The sequence below is a fragment of the Colletotrichum fioriniae genome (genome assembly GCF_027942845.1).
Source record: "Colletotrichum fioriniae strain IMI 355084 chromosome Unknown scaffold_11, whole genome shotgun sequence".
Lineage (NCBI taxonomy): Eukaryota > Fungi > Ascomycota > Sordariomycetes > Glomerellales > Glomerellaceae > Colletotrichum > Colletotrichum fioriniae.
The window spans coordinates 251,292-267,892 of NW_027076847.1; the positions used below are offsets into that span (position 1 = coordinate 251,292).

The following is a 16,601-nucleotide window of genomic DNA, read 5'->3' on the forward strand; positions in this document are numbered from 1 at the left end:
AAGACACAAAGTCTTTGTCGGGGCGTTTCGCTCTGGAACATCGCCAGAAGCACACAAACGATCAGCTTTGCCACTACTAAATTAGTATAGACTCACATCGATCATCATCGATCACGTTCGAGGCCTTGAGTCTCTCTTTTGCTTTAAGCTCCTTGCTTCCCTTCCCTCCCTTTTCTCCCGCTCCTTTGGTTCGAGCCAATCCCGCCGATCGATGGTCTTTGGCAGGCACCGAGGCTTGGACTTGGCCAAGCTGGGCACCCAAAGCTTACACGGGCCGGGGCTGGGAGTTCCCACATTCCCGCGCCGTTGGATCCGGCGTCTTGGTACTGGTGACTGGGAGAAATGGATGTGGTTCGTGTCATGCAAAATGTTGGCCTAGACCTTTCCCTACACTAGTTCGTCTGATGTCTCTCCTAGCACGTGTACATCTCAGACCACCTTCGACAAATCTCTCAATTATTTTCGTCATGAGCTGTTTAGAGTTGACTAGTAAGCACCGTGGCACCGCAAACCACTCTTTACGTTGCATAAGTTTGCTAGACAGAAAATCTCTCAATCGAGTTACACCATGTCCGTTGGGGGTGTATATGCCGCTCTCTATGGTATATTCGAGGTGGGCCTCCGAGATTGCGAAATCAACATGGTTGAACTCGCCCCGGTTACATCCCGCCGGTACAGAGTTGAGCCAAGGTGTCACTTTGCCCCTCTCTGCCTTCTTCGCTAAGTTCGCTTCGACATGTCTCCATTTCTCTGTCACGATTTCCTGTTGCAATCCGCACAGTCCCCATCGCTTCGACTGCTTTCCCCCGATGAACCCGGTTGACCGACCAATTGGCCAATGCAGAAACCACCGTCGTCTGTCTAAGCAACTTTAACGGAGTACGAATAGGATTGTTTACTGATCCTATGGGAATCTCTATGCATGGACGTAGGCCTTGGTTTGAGCTCTTTCTTGTCCTTGCGTATACCTGAGAGGATTTTACGGCTTTCAGGTCAAAAACACTTCCGGTTCTAGTTTTCCCGTACCTCGGGCCTTCATAGACCCGGCGAGTCAGGCATAACTCCACCGCCAGTCACCTCACAGGCTCACGGGACATCACAATCTTGCATTCAATTCAGAGTTCAGTAAGCGAAGTGGCGAGGAGACACGTAAACGCTGAATCAGCCGCGCGAGAGCGAGAAAGGAACCCAGGTACCAGCCGCTATCCCCGGTGATTTTGTAAGGCGGCGGTATCCATCAAGTGCGGCTGAGTCGAGTCGCTTCGCCCAGATCTCGTATCAATGAGTTTGTTAATCTGCGGATCATTTCACTGGACCGGAGTCTTCCTGTCTTCTCTGCCTACGGAGTAATCCGTATGTCCACGTCTGACGTAGGCCAAACATCCAGTTGGTCGAGTTCCATTTTGTCGAAACCCGTCGGCCGCAATCCTTCGAGCGCCGTCCATATACAGCATACTCCGTACTTCTAGCATATCTAAGGCCATACCTCTTAGGCAACTTCGAATCCCATTAGCAATACGAGTGATTGCGCTTTACAACTGTGTAGCCTGCCTCTCTGTTGATTCCCGGCTGACCTTGCTTGTTTGGGGCCAAAGACTATGGCGGGCTCCGGTTATCGCCCGAGTATCAAAATTGAGAGGAAGCCACTGCAATATTCGTTAGCACAGGCCGTCGAAGTTTCTGGGTATGTCTTGTTCACATAAATACCTGAGTTTTTTTGCTGGCATATTTCACCCCTTTTTACTCTTCACCAACATCCCTTCGCGTCTTGTGAAAGCGACCTCGTGGAAACGACTGAAGGTGTTTTCAGGTAAACTCGACCAAAGCCTTTGAATGGCTCACGGTGAACCTCACCCCTCTGTCTTTGAGCCACTTCCACACCGGAATGATCTCGTCCATATCCGAACTCTTATCCCCAGGCAGAAAAGTGAGAAGATTGTCCTCCACTGCATAGTGGGCAGTTTCATCCGCTTCCCTGTACTCTCGTTTTGCTCTGAATTCTACACTCTTCAAACTAGGCATCTTCTGTAAATACCGAAAGTGGTGCTTGAGATTATGAGCCCAGCCGGGCCTGAGTAGAATCGCAGAAAGCAGTATCGTTTGAACATGAGAGAAAGGTTCCACGCAGCCGTGGTATTCCCAACGACTAAAAAGAGCCCTGTAAAGATTCATGAGAGATTGCGGAACCGGACGTTTGACAGAGTAAGCAAACTGATCGATGCTCGGGACGATTCGTATTGACGTCGAAGGCTTCGTCAGTGGCCTATTACGCTCGAACCAATTTCGATGAAGAAAGGTACATTGCGGTAATCGTCTGTTTATGATCTCTCGAGTTCTGCGGTCGACCAGTGTGAAGTTATACAGGACTTCCATGGCATGTTGTCGATGCTTGACTTTACTCTTTTCCCAGTTTCTAGCGTCGTCAATCAAGAAATGCTCAATTCTGTGAGACCAGGGGTGTTTGCTTTGGTCAAGCAGGAGGCAGCGATTCTCATCGGTCACCTTCTCGGACTCGAACCCCGACAATACCCATGATAATGGCTCGACTGTTGATTCCAAGTCGTCAACCACGGCATCGACGATTGCGAGCCATATTTCGTACGGAAGAACTCCGCTGGGAAGAGTCGTGCCTCTGATTTCGAATTTAACACGCTGCAAGGTATTGTGAAGCTTGGTGGACCAGCGCATAGTGTCCAGCCGTGGAGAGGGACTCAGGCTGGGGGCGGGTGTTGGTCTTTCAAAAGTGTCAAAGAAGATGACGAAAGTGAAGAGCAATGCGGCGCAAGATTTAGTCGACACTGTATAGTCAGGATCAGCACTGCTTGTACTGAAGGCGTCTATGTTGCGAAATTATGGGGAAAGAGACGAGGTGAGCCGCTGTAGTGGTGGTAGACGGAGAAAGGCCTTTTTCTTTTTGTTCTACATAGCAATGTATGCGTAGATTTCATGGCGCTAATAACCTTCTCGAGCAGGTTTCTTTAAGTTTGGGTCAAGTAATGTATCTCTGGGGGTTCTTTTGGTACAGAGAACCGAGGTTTCGAGCGAGAACAGGCAGAGCAGAAAGCATAATTTGAGACACCCTGACGACCTCCAGCATCGAAAAGCAAACGTATACCTTGATAATCTGATATATATATATATATCCAATCGACTGTAGCCAAGATATTCAGGAACTCCATTTACGGTTTTCTAAGGAAAGAGAGCAGTCACACCAACATCCGGAGAGTACGTGGGTGCCGTCTAGTACTATGTTAGTCGAAGATCTCAAGTAAATTTCGTGCTATCCATACGGTCCTGTGACCCTAGAGACGTGTTCGACGAGTATCCACATTCACCGTCTTCAACTTTACAGTATATAGATAACGCTGCCTCGTGTACTTATCCATATAGATCCGGTTGGTGGTAGGCATGGATTGGGAGAGACACCAAGGCACCTTCAAAGCAGGGGCTCTCGCAAGCGACTTGATTCATATCGGGGTATCAAAGAATTTCATTGTCTAGCCTCCTCCGCTCGGTTCTTCCCGCCCACTGCGTATACCACCAAGTATAAGAATCGGTTACCCAAGCCTGGAGTCAAAGGGTACACATCCACAAACTCCAAAGAACTTACGCTGACAGCCACAATCCAAGCTCTCGTACACTATTCCAGCCCAATCCGATAGCACTTACACTCCTCTTCAAAAAACCTCATACGCAGACCTCCGTCCGTACGAACGAGCTCAATCTCCCCACGCAAAGCATACCTCGGCTGAATCGTAATCTTCACACCAGCATCAAACAACGGCTCCCACAACAACAGAAGCCGCGTATCGCTCAGCGCCAACTCCGCAGCAAGGTCAGGCAAGATGGCCGGATCAACAGGCAAAACTGCCGTGTGGTCGTGCAGCGGCTGCTCGTGATCGGCGGGCTGCACGGGGCTCTGGATCGCGCACCACGTCTGCACGCGCCTCAACTCCGGCAAGGCCGCGAGGGCGCGAATCTGCTTCGTGCTCGCCGTCATCAGGTTTTCTAAGCTACTGCTGACGTTGCGGATCATGCGCAGCGGCCCCACCGCGGCTGTCTCTGAGGGCTGGAGGATGGCGTTCTCCAGGGGTTCTGGGTTCTCGCCGTCTGCGTTGTTATGTCGGTCCGCGGCCTTGAAATCGAGGACGAAGACGTCGATGTCGGGGAGGACCCAGGCGTGTCTGGGCGGGTCGGCGATGGCGTTGCTCTTCTGTCCTGCAGTAGACCATTCTGTGGCGCTTGCCGGGGTGCGGTGGTGACGGGGCACGTGGTGGTGGCGCGGGAACTTGCAAAAGGTCTTGTCTACAATGTCGGAGACGCGCTTGCTGCGGAGGTTTGCGAGGGTGCTGACGAGGCACCAGCGCTTCGTCTGGGAGGCGTAGTCGTAGGCGTGGTTGTCGCTGATGTAGATGGAGTCGATGGCGTCCGAACATCCTTCCACGTGCCATGTCGAGACTTCGGCTGCGGCTTGGGCGTAGGCGGATTCGACGTAGCGGTCTGCGATTTCGAGGAAGAGTTCGAGGGGGACGACGCCTTTTGAATCACTTGATTCGTTGGTGGTGGCCAGTGCCTGGTTCTTCTGGGATTTACCAGCCATCATTATGGGGGAGGGGTTAGTTGGGATCGAGAGCTGTGGTTGAGAGAAAGTAGGAAGGAAACTTAGACTGGAGAGGGGGCGTAGTTGGAAGTGCCTGCCGCTTGAATGCTATTGAGAGTGAAGACAGGCTGTAAGAGTGAATTTGGAGTTGGCTAGAAAATTGATTTCTGTAAGTCAATTCAAAGGTGAAGTCGATGCCGATGCAAAGGTGAAGCGAGGTCGCGAGCCAGTCCCGGCAAGAAGCAGTACTTCAACCAGGAATATGAAACAAATGCTGATCGATGTTATTATCCGAGAAGTGGTTGATCTTGTAGAGATGTGTAGTCTGTCAGTTGTTGAAAGTCTCCTGACTTTATATATCACCTCATCCTCAAACCCCTTTCATCATTGGTTCCGTGAGCTTGGTCTTTGTGACCCTGCAAACAAAGTGATTATCCCCCCTTTGAAGAATCAGGTCGATGAAGTAATCTTTGATGAACGGACAAAGACGCTTCTCCTAGATCATTATTTGTTGTCTTTACTTAGGCATTGTTCATACTCATGCGTTGTCTCATAGTAGCCGTTCCGGATGCAAGGAGTCCAAAGTTGAAGCGTTGAAACATTAGCTGGGTAGGTCCTCGTACTGGCAAAGCAGTTGGTTTCTTGCGTCTAACCAGACATCTATACCATTTAGCTTGAAGACAACAAGTTCTGAGATCCCGTATAACTCGTTATTACCCGAGAGGTAGACAACTCATCAGTTCTAGGTATCTTGGAATGGATGGGATGAGACTCATCATATACGAGATACAGAATACCATTTTCATTACCAACAAGTAGACAAGAATTCTCTTCCAAGGTAGGTAACATCGCAGAGGAGCATGAAACAATCTCTTCCCGGCCTGTCCAGCCTTCCTACTCCCTGCGAAATCTGCGCTTCAACGAGGGACCAGGATAATAGTACAACCTTCATGAACCATGGATGACGGCACCTGCATCCCGCGCGCCATATTCACCGAAAAACGTCTATCCTCTCATGCCATAGCATTATATCTATCCTGGAACCCCCCCAAACTTTGCGATAAAACTGCAATATGTAACATAAGTACCAAGTCAAGTGCCTATGCAGTGTCAAGAAGGGGTTACATCCAACTCCGGATCGACCACCAAATCAGGGACGTCCACAAACCCCCCGATTTCCCCCCTCCCGAAAGCGGGGCCGAACCGCACGGAGCCAGGCCAGACTCGGCGGGCAGCACGCAGCCATCGGCACCCAACACGTCCGCTCCGCCATCCGAAAGCGAATGTCCGTCCCAACACCGCGTTAACAAGGTTTCTTCCCCTCTCCTTCAAGTTGTCTATTGAGATAGAGTTTACTTTGAAGCCATCTCATCACAAGACAGGAGGCTGTCCAGAAACGCTGGCTTTCACCCCTCCTGTTCAGATCTATATAAAAGCCAAGCTTTCCTCACAAACTCAGTTTCCTCGCAATATGACTGACACTTGTTACCTACCATATGCCTGTGATGTCTATCCCCACCTTAATCACCCGACCCCCAAGTCCAATCATGCAAGATAAAGTATTGATGAAATGTATTACTATAAAAAATACTCAACCAATAAAACATAAAAACCATCTAAAAATCCCAACGCCGCCTTTCAAGAATAAGGCTTGTGTGTGTGTCTCTCTCTCTCTGTGTGTGAATGTATATGTATGTATGAGTCGCAATGTTCCACACCCGAGAGCGAACAATGTGAATGGTCTCCTCCTCCTCCTCCTCCTATTCCTTCTTCCTCTTCTTCCTCTCCCCCATCCGCACACCATGCAACGCAAAAACACCCTCCGACCCCTCATCGTTAATGCAAGAATTCTTCAAGCGAGAGGGATCATGAAACGAGAAAACAACCAAAGAAAAAGAAAAAAAAAACTTCCAAAAAGCAAAAAGCGAGCGATGCATCTTCAGGAAAGGTCAACAGGATCAAACGGATCCAAATGATCTGGAAAGAGAGACAAAGGAGAGGAGTTCCAAGAAAGAGAAACAAGGAACGGGCCCGATGCAGCGTCCCAGGCGCTCAGTATGCCTTTCTAATCCAATTAATTTCTTTCCCCAACAACGTCAACCATTTACTTGCTCTCCGTAGCCGGGGCCGCAGCTGGAGCCGGAGCTTCTACAACAACGATATCGCTCATGTCCCACTCCCCCTTCTGCGCCCTCGCGAGCACCTCTCTACCCTTATCCGTCAACTCGGGCTTGCCACCCGTGTCCGTCACCTGCTCAAAAAAGGCGGGCTTGAAGACCTCGCCCGTGCGCTCGCGCTCACGGGCCAGCTCCCGCTGCCGCTCCTCGAGCTCGACCTTGACCTGCGTCGCCTTGGAGAACTGCTTCGCGTGGATGGCTTCAGTGACGCCACCCCACATCGTCAAGGACTCGTTCTCGAGCTGCTTCTCCTTCGGGGGCAGCACCTTGGGCGCTACGTTGAGGGGTGCGAGATCGATGATTGTGTAGCGGGCTTCGGCAGGGTGAGAGTTCTGCATATTCTTGTGAGCTTTCATGCGGCAGAGGTGGGCGAAGGAAGACAGGGAGGGAGGGGGCAACTCACCACTGGCTTGGGGCCGAGGGTAAACTCAATTTTCTCGCGCCACGGGCCGCTCAGGCGGGCGACAATATCGGCCTCTGGGACGTCCTTAATGTTGACCTTGTCATCGTTCTCGGGGTCGTACTTGAAGATGATGCCCTCGACGCGGTTCGTAGAGCGGCCGAGCCACCCAGCCTCAATGTAGTGCAAAATCGTCTTGAGCTTGGTCTGCGGGCACGTAATGTACGCCATCTCACTGACGCTGACGCTCAAGCTACCCCTGAGGATGCCACCGAGATGCGCCGCGGGGTGAGTGAGGCGATACGTCTCGCCGCCGCGCTTTTCGAGCGTGACGAAAATACCGAGGTTGTGCTCGCCAGGCAACACGCGCACACTAGTACCCGTGAACTTTGCCGTAATCTGGTCGAAGCCGCGGGCAGAGAGGCCCCGCTCGGGACAGCTGATGTGGAATGCGCTTACGGGCGGGTGGTGGGAGGTCTGCTCGGTCAGGTATGAGATACGGAGGGGCTTGCTCTCAGGTGTCGTGTTGCCGTGCTGCGGGACGGATAGGGAGACGGCCGAGGCGTTCTTGTCTGCCTTGGCCGACTTGAAGCTTGACGAGCTGCTACCGGCGCCGCTACCGAGGGCTGTTGTGTTGATCTTGGGCGCATTATCTTCGGTTTCCCAGTTACACTAATCGCATCCTCCATCAGCGTCATAAACCATGACAGGCGCATAGTATGCAAAGGAAGGACCGGCGGTAACTCACCCTAAAGAACTCTCCCAAGCACGAGTTGTATGGTTTGCAAGGCTTTCCCTTGACGTACTTCAAATCCTTTGTGAACCAGAACCGGCAGACCTCGAGCATGCGGTCGAGGGGTTCGTCCGCGGTACCGATGGCGACGAAGGCGTTGGGCGCATCGAGGTAGTTCCAGTATTCGAGGTTCGGCGTCGGCTCGAGGAGTTGGGACGGGAGAGAGAAGCGGACGGCAGCAAGGTCGGCGACACCAATAAACCTAAGAGAAGGAGGCTAGTCAGCACGGATTCCACTTTCCTGACGATTCTCGTCCGTCTGGTTCTGGAGTTTTGGAGGCCTGATGAGGTGACGATCGCAGATTTACCCCTCCAGGGATCGTCGCCCATCAGCCAACGCATCCCCGCCCGCGAAGCAGAGAAACTCGCCTCCTGATTTCCAAAAAGCACTGCGCATGCAAGCCAAACCGCCGAACGACGTCACCCAACACACACGGCATACACTCACTTCTTCAGAATACCAATAAAGGTCTTGAGCTTGGAGCCATCGCTCTGAGGCTCTTCAGGCGTATCATGCGCAGCTGCAGCAGCCATGGTTGCAGTCTCGAGATCGCAGAACAAGGGGTTCGTTGGTTGGTTTGGTTGTGGAGGGTAAGGCGAGAGGTTCAAACAAGCCCGCGGCTGGTCGGTGGGTTTTCGGAGTAGCGAGAGAGAGTTTGAGGAACCGATGACGACGCTTCCCTTTCTTCCGCCTTTGGTTTGATTCGCTGCTTGGCGGCCTGGCTTCTCTCCTACTACCGGTAAGGTAAGGTAAGGTACTGCGTGAAAGGTACTGTTCAACCAAGAAATCGCCCAGGCGAAAAATAGCGGCTTTGGCTGCGATAAGGTGGGGTGCCGAGAACGGCTGGCGGGGTTGCGAAGCCGAGATGGGAACGGCCAAAAAAGAGAAACCGAACAGTGACAGACAAGCACACCCACACCACGACGTAAGGTAGTAGTTCCACGAGGTTTGGCGGCTGCAGTAGAGATCCAGAGATGTGGACCAGAGATGATGACAGAGTAAGGTTTTTGTTTGGATGCTCGACTCCGAGTCGAAGGAGAGATGACCGTTGTTGCGGGTACGTTTGTTTGGACAGGTAGGGTATTCCGTAGGCGAGGTGGTTCCAAAGGCGTGAGCGCGCGTGTCCGTTTCGTTTCAGTCGTCCGACTCGTGCGCAGCGCGCCGCAGCGTACAGATACGTATGCTATGCGGTGATGGGATCCCGCAGAAGGAAATTAGACCGTTGCTTCGTATGGCCTATTGCGAATACCCAATGTTGGAGGGCGACAACGGGTGAGGTGAGGTGAGGTGAGGTAATCTGGATATGAAATACTACAGACGTTGCTGTATTGGAGATGGATGGCGAACCAGCAGGACGAGCACGGAAAAAAAGAAAAAGGTGCAACCCAAACGCGGTTCAGGAGCAGAGAAGAAGGTTCGTTCGATTTGGGGTATTGTTTTCTCTCTCTTTCTCCCCCAGCACGAAAACCAATAGACAAAGACTTTGGAAATGGCGGTGGATGAAAAAAAAAGAGGATGAAATGAGAGATGAACCGAAGGCGAAACCATATGCCCCAGAATGGTACGTAAAAATGTCATGCACGGCACCCAAAAGGCTACGAACAGCAGCACCACCCACCACCCAGCAGCATCAGCAATCAAAGCAACAGCAGAGCTCCATGCATCGGAGCGGGAAGGCAAGTGGTGACGCCGCACAGAGAGCGCTAAACCCGCGCAATCTGACCAGGGGAGCGGGAGGATGGGCACCGAGGCACAGCGCCAAGCAGCCAATAGCTGTAGCTAAGTCGAGCGTGTGTGCCTTTGGGGGGCAGTACTGAGCAAGTACTTCCATCTACAGTGCCAAATATGACGTGATGGGTCACAAGACCGCTGAATCCCACCTGTTGTGGTTGTCTCCGATAAGCAGTCGCACTGACTAAAAGTCTCTGATAACGCCTCGACCGTCCTTTCTCCTTCCAGAACAACTGCCAGAAACATACTTTCGAGTCAGATAAGAGCTGCGATAAGACATCTCCCCTTACATCAGAAACCAAGGGGCCTTGCACCTCTGACTTTCAGCAACCACTCGAGAACAACAGAGAACTCTCGATAATGTTTTACATACCATCAGGAAACACACAAAAAGAATTAGACAAGCTGTTCTCCAGCTCCAGTAAGACAACGCAGTAATCAACATTGTACTCACTTGACCAATCAAGGTAGGTGTCAAGTCGGGTTAGAAAGGCACGCTCCCATCCACCACCTCCAAAAGCCGCGTCCGGACCGCCGCAGACAGCAAAGCAGCCTTGCGACGCCAGGGCCGGATTGCGACCAATCATCCGCGCACATGTCTAATCCAGCCGCCATCACAAGCTTCTCTCTCTCTCTCTCTCGCGCGCGCGCGCGCGCTCTCTATCGCTCTGTCTTTTCTTGACTCAAGCCTTACCCCTTCAAACACGTCTGGTGAGAAGGAGGAGGTGGAAACTACCAGAAGGAGGAAACAAAGCTCGAGCACATGGGAGGAATGAGAGGCTACGGCGGCATCTGCATCTCTACCTTATTTCGCAGTTCTGATCAATCAAAGTCAGACGATTAGCAGATAGTTACATGTAAACACACTTACCTCAAAGTGAAGGTCGTGATATTCGTCCACAACCCTCAGATCAAAACACCGCAAAGATGCTGCCAGACAGACGAGCGCAGCCCGCACCTCCCTCTAAAACGATCTTTATGAACGGATGGTTCTATGTGCAACATATAGCTTAGCTCATGTGAAGCTGCACAATTATTCAAACCACTGCTAGGAAAACCAGCAACGGTAACGGCAATCGCACCAACCTTCAAGGCTCCCGATTCGTAGACTACAAACTCGAGGACAAAGACCTCATCCAACACTAGCCAAATACATCAATCAAAAAGCTTAGTGAAAAAATACGACCACAGCACCTAAATCTCATAAATCATAGCATATCACTCAACAAGGTACAAACATCTTTCATAATCAAGCCTTTCTCCCACTCGTACTGACTTCAGCCCTGCCACAGAAACGAGAAGCAAACTAAGAACCTGACTTATAATCTCTACTCGAGTATTGAAAAAGCCAACCTCGTGTCGACGTCAAGTTCAACCACCTAGCTGTAAGGCAAGGTAGTTCAACCAAACAAAGGCGCCGAATAGGCAGATGTGTCTCTCTACAGCCTCTCAGAGCTCAAAGGAGGAAACTCAACCCAGTCACGAGGTCGCAAATCCCACACTGCAGACGACATTGAATAGAGCCGCAAAGCCCACAGACCCCCGCAGCACCCAAGCGTACATACGTCCATCTCGTTCCCGTGACACGCCTCTCATCTCATGAAGCCATCACGAGACCACCTCACTTACACCTAACCCAATCTACGCCCCCCCTCTCCCTCTCTCCCCAGCGCCGTTCCCCATCCCAAGGAGGCTGTGAATCAACCTCACCCTGACCGCCTCATTCCCGCGTCCCCCTGAGCCTCTCTGACATTTCATCCATGATGCCCCCCGACGGTTCACCGGAATCTCCCCTGCCCCCTCCAAAAAAACTCAGCTTCCAATATTGAAGACTTTGATATTACCCTCGCCTCTATCTCACCCGCCCACCCGCCCGCCGCCGTTACTCCTGCTGCTGCGGCTACTACTACGCCATACTCTCCCACTGCTACTGTTGCTGCAGATCTTCAGGAACCCCTCATCTCAGGCCATCTCAGGGTCCTGCCAGGATTCCACCACCTCCAAGGCAAAGGCCCTCGTTCGTGGGTTCATGGTACGAAGTGTTTCCAAGGGGGAGGGGAGTGAACCTGGAGCCTGGAAAGGGAAGGAGAAGGAGGAAGCTACATGGGAGCAGCAGCAGTACTGCGGTAGAATCAGGAGCGAGGGAAGGGGGTACCGGGGGTTCAACGTTCGATCGTCGATTCATCTCTCTTTCTCTTTCATATCGCCAACCTCATCTCTCGGTGAGTAGGAGTGAACATGGGGAAGGGGGTGAAATTGAAAATGAAAATGGGAATGGGGGGGTCTGATAGAATAGAATGAAAGGATACTTCAACGTCGTATGTACCGCCGGTATCTCGGTATCAGACTTCCCCCATCGAGTTCAATATCCACCGAAAAAATCTCATCGACTCGAGCTTCATCATGGACATGGAATTTCGGTCAAGGGCTTCGAGAAGAGGAGAAGGGGAGAAGGGGAGGAGAGGGAACAGCCACCGTTCATTCCCCGTCTTACATGCTACCCTTCGTGCATCTGATCGTCGTCGCGGGAGAGAGGAAGAACAAAAACAACTGATCCCAATGGCTCGTGAATGCCTTCAGAGTTTTCGCCGCCTCCAAGGCCCGACTCAAACCACCAATCCCCGGGCCCCCGAGAGTATCACCACTCCCGGACGGACCCCTCACCCCCCTCAAAGAAAAAAAATCCAATATCAGAATGGTGTTCAAGCCGTAAAAAGGAATGCAACAATGTTCCACTCCAGTCAAAGTGATGGTAAGGTAAGGTATCCGCAGCGCCGCCGCAGGACAACAACCGTGGCCCCCCGTGCTCCGTACCTGCATTCGGCACTCGACTCACCGAACCACCACCCACCCACCAACCCGGGGCTCTGACCTGGAGGCTGACCTTGCTTTTGGATTTTGTAAGTTCGTATAGCTTCATCCTGCCCTCCCTGTACCTCCTCAAACGAGCATAATCCCCCCCTCCAACTGCCAACTCTAGGGTCTCTGGCGCCATGGGAATCTTGGAAGATCTGCATTCTGAACCGTTTTTTCCCACTCCAGAGTCCATGCATTCCAACTGACAGGTACACCTGAAGGGTTGCATCGCATGCGGTGGGCAGAGGAAGAGGAGAAGAAGAAGAAGGAATGAGGGAACAAAATACCACCCAGCAATGCCAGTCGAAGAGGGAGCGCCGCCGCCGCAAGCCCGCCCCCCGAATCAAGCTTCATCGACAAAGCAACAAACAACAACAACCCCCGCCCCGCCCAATAAGCACCGCCGTGTATCCATTATCGTCAAAATAAAAAAGGGACTCCTCTCCCGGGCGGTTGCTTCGTGGTGAGAAAGTGGCTCTCCCTCCCCCCCGGTATTCCGGCCGAACACGAGAGATCAACGCGTGGCAAAGTCCCGTGGTCGACCGACCGGAGGCTAGGAGCACCGGGCTTCACGGCCCTCCTTGCCTAATGCCGACGTTCTCTCTGGGAGTGCTGAATCCTCGACGTCGGACATGCGTCTCGGGGAACCGGGGGGCGTGTTAATTGCTATTCACGCCTCTCTTCCCACCCACCAAACTTATCCTGTAACCCCCTTTTCCTGCCTCTGCTTCATGTATCCAGACACGCCAATCTTTCCTCTCCCCATGTCTGATATCTGCAAGAATCGTACGCGAATAACGTCAGTGCCTCCCCTCCAATACTTCCCCAAGTTGCCTCCATCGTGGCTCAGCCCTCTATAAATATATATAATTCCAATGATTTTCTCAGGGGGGCCGCGATCAAGGGTTCCATTGAATGATTTCCACCCATCGAGAAACCTACCTCGTCGAGAAATGATCATCGTCGCTTTCTGCCCCCCCCAAATTCCCTCTCTTCCCGCCCTTCCTCAATACCCAAGCCCAGTGCAAACCTTTGTTCGTTCCAACCTTGATCATGGCATCGGAGTCAGGGACCAATCTGCCATCTCACTTTTGTGCCCCCCAAACACCGCACAACACACTGCTGCCCGGCCCCCCGTGTGCCCCCGCAAGACCCACGCCATGGAAGGGTCCATCGAAAAGTTTTTCTCCCCTCCAGCAATTTCATCCCCTCCCATCGACAATGACCTCATGATCGACACCGAATTTTCTCTCTTGGGCAAACGTGACCGTCAATAATGGCTGCATCCCAGCGGTGCCCGTGGAGACCCTTAAAAGGCATTCCTAGGGCAAATCCACCATCTGTACCCTGATCCCGGCCGACCACAGGGCGCACGCGGGATGCTCTCCGATGCCACAGCGTCAGCGTCTGTGAGTGCCGTCCAGGACCACCACGGTGGACAACGGCAGAGAGAGTCACCTCCACTGTCAGGATCCCAGTCAAGTTGCTGGCCGTGAGATTGCTTCTATCCGTACGTCCGCCACCCATCCGCAATAACAGGATGAGTTGGTTTGTTGCTGTTGTACGAGTCGGACTTGCTTTCCGCGGCACTTGTCAATCGCTTATACTTTTTGCGCCCTACGTTCCCGTTGGAGGGTGAAGCTTGTAGCCGTATGCGGTGTAAGTGAGGGAAACAAAACTGTACCTGCGCTTTGCCCACAGCACGACTTTGTTTTTGCCGCCGTTAGTGTTGCAACCTCCGCCCGGATACCCTCGTCAACTGGCGCTTACAAAGTTAACCCTAAGCTTCGTCATTTCCTAGTCCCGAGAGAAGGGCACGTTCCGGGGAGGATGACAACGGTCCCTAGAGGCCTTGTTCCCATGTCCGGCAAAGCGCATCTTGGTGCCCCGGGTCTCCGAGTGTAACGTGAGGTGGACCTCAACCCAAGCAGGCGAACTCAACCGGCTTCGGCTACAAGACATTGCCCTGACGCATATTGACGAAAGCTTCTCATCACCGGCGCGTCGGACAGCAACCTTGTGTCTCCACTGACTGAATTGCGACCATATTGGCCATATGACACTCCCCCCGGCTGCGGGATCAAGCCCCGAGGGTGTCCTGCGTCAACTGCCCAGCGTTGCATGTGGTAAGATTGGAATTAAGCTCCAGGATGATGGGCCAGGGCGGGTCAGGGCCTGCGACTATTATCGTAGTGTAGCCCCTCTGTTTGGTGACTGAGAAACCCATCAAGATGTCTTCTCTGGTTCATACACTGCCACTGACTCGTGTGCCACAGTCGGAGCGTAGTTTGACAGGTTTATTGGCACTTAACGGCGGGCGATATTGTCGAATCTCCGTCATAGCCAGCAGTCTGAGCGGCTGTCGCCGTTCTGCGAATCGGGGACTTTAGGGTTCGGCAAGCTATTGAAGTTACAGGCCACAGTAGAGTAGTAAGGTACGAGATCCTATACTACCTTACGCTGACCGCGAGGCAAGCCGTGAAGCAATCTCGATGAACAAAGAGTCCACGACTCCACGGAGCTTGCTGGCGACTATGAGATGAAATGAATCCATGCCTACCTTTCTTTGCCCATGTAGCACCACCATTGTGCCCCCCACCTCCACTGTGGCTGCCGCGACCCTCAACCAAATACCTGGTATTGTTGGCGCTGTATGCAGAGAAGCATAAAAGAAATGGTTGATTTTTTTCCCCCTGAAATCGGCGATCAACGGTCAGCTAGACTTGGACAGTTGGTCCCCTGCTTTGGCGCTGAATGCGAGGACCCTGAAGAAACCGTACTAGTGAGCAACCGACGGTTGGTATCGATCGCTGGGTAGGGCTCCGTGGTCTCCTACTTAGCCTCCTGTACCCCAGCGCCGTTGCGCGGGATGGCCCAAGATGGCTTCGACCATGTGCCCAGATTGGGATGCACACCATCAGTTGTCATAATCTCCTACGGACATTGAGCAATGAGCGCTCATGAGGTTATACCGTTATACTAGGCGCTACCGAACGCCCTGGGGTCTGCTGAAATCCTCTTACCCCAAGAGTGCGTGCTCCGAAGCCACATGTGCAAAGGCCCCGCAAACATGCATGGCAGCCCTCCCACTTTGACGCGCTGAGAAATGCCATGATCCCAGACTCTCTATCCGTTTGTACCACGGCCGCCCACCCAAGCTGGTCCGAAGCGTTGCATTTTCAAAGCTTGGCGAGATTTGTGGCTCGCGATAACATCGTGCGAGGTCGATGGCAGCTGGCTTCAACGCCGCATATGCGGGCTTTAACTCAGGGCTTGCTGGTCGCTCCGTGCGCTGTTTATTAGCGCGATATGTGCGTGAAATGCCTACCGGGCATGATTATCTGACAGATAATCATCATGCTGTTGCAATGCCGTCTCTGGGTCGGCAACCTCCTGAGTGCTGAGTGCGGGCTCGCATTTGGGTTGGACATGGTATCCATGGTCGAGCTCAGGATCCCGGGGTAGAGCTCATGGAGCTCTCGCTGGAGCCATACACTATACCCATTAGCAATGTATTCTGCCATCTCGCCTGGTAAGACCTTGTCCGTATCCACCCGGTGAATTATCCGGCCAAGTTCAACTGATCAGGGAATTATGTTTCGTGGTATCCGTACTTCGTAGCGGGCAGAACTTGGTGATTGCTGCTGCTCAGGCAGACTCGCCTGGCCCAGCATTTTCCATCAGTCAACGCCACATCATACTCGTGCCGCGTCCCGGGAAGAATGAGGCGCCGAGACTAGTCGCCCCCTGTATCTATATCCTTACTTCGATGCATCGTCAGGCCGAGCAGAGCAAAGACGGGGGCCCCGTTTCTAGAGAGAATGACGTTGCTCGCGGCATCTCAGCATCCCCATTTGGATGGCACAAAATGTGACTGCACTGAGGCCCTGAAGGAAAGCTCAGCGCGCTCTCATTTTCGGAAGCTCGCCTGATGGAGGTATAGCCCATCAGATGGCAGGGTTGCGAGTTTCGAACATGTCCCGCGCAACTCTATCAATGACACAGAGAACCATGCATCGTGTGTTGTCGGGGTCTGTTTCAACT

General features: G+C 52.6%; 2 protein-coding genes across 2 annotated transcripts; both read right to left on the reverse strand.

Annotated features, from left to right (window-relative positions):
- Positions 1 to 3,640: 3,640 nt before the first annotated feature.
- On the reverse strand, positions 3,641 to 4,603 carry N0V96_008710 (uncharacterized protein; the record flags this gene model as incomplete). The annotated part of the gene is made up of 1 exon (XM_053199039.2): positions 3,641 to 4,603. One exon carries the CDS (start codon positions 4,601 to 4,603, stop codon positions 3,641 to 3,643), a length of 963 nt encoding a protein of 320 aa, XP_053043494.2.
- A 2,101-nt stretch (positions 4,604 to 6,704) lies between these two features.
- On the reverse strand, positions 6,705 to 8,503 carry N0V96_008711 (uncharacterized protein; the record flags this gene model as incomplete). Its single annotated transcript, XM_053199038.2, has 4 exons — positions 6,705 to 7,109; positions 7,181 to 7,849; positions 7,926 to 8,172; positions 8,418 to 8,503. 4 exons carry the CDS (start codon positions 8,501 to 8,503, stop codon positions 6,705 to 6,707), a joined length of 1,407 nt encoding a protein of 468 aa, XP_053043493.2.
- Positions 8,504 to 16,601: the final 8,098 nt, after the last annotated feature.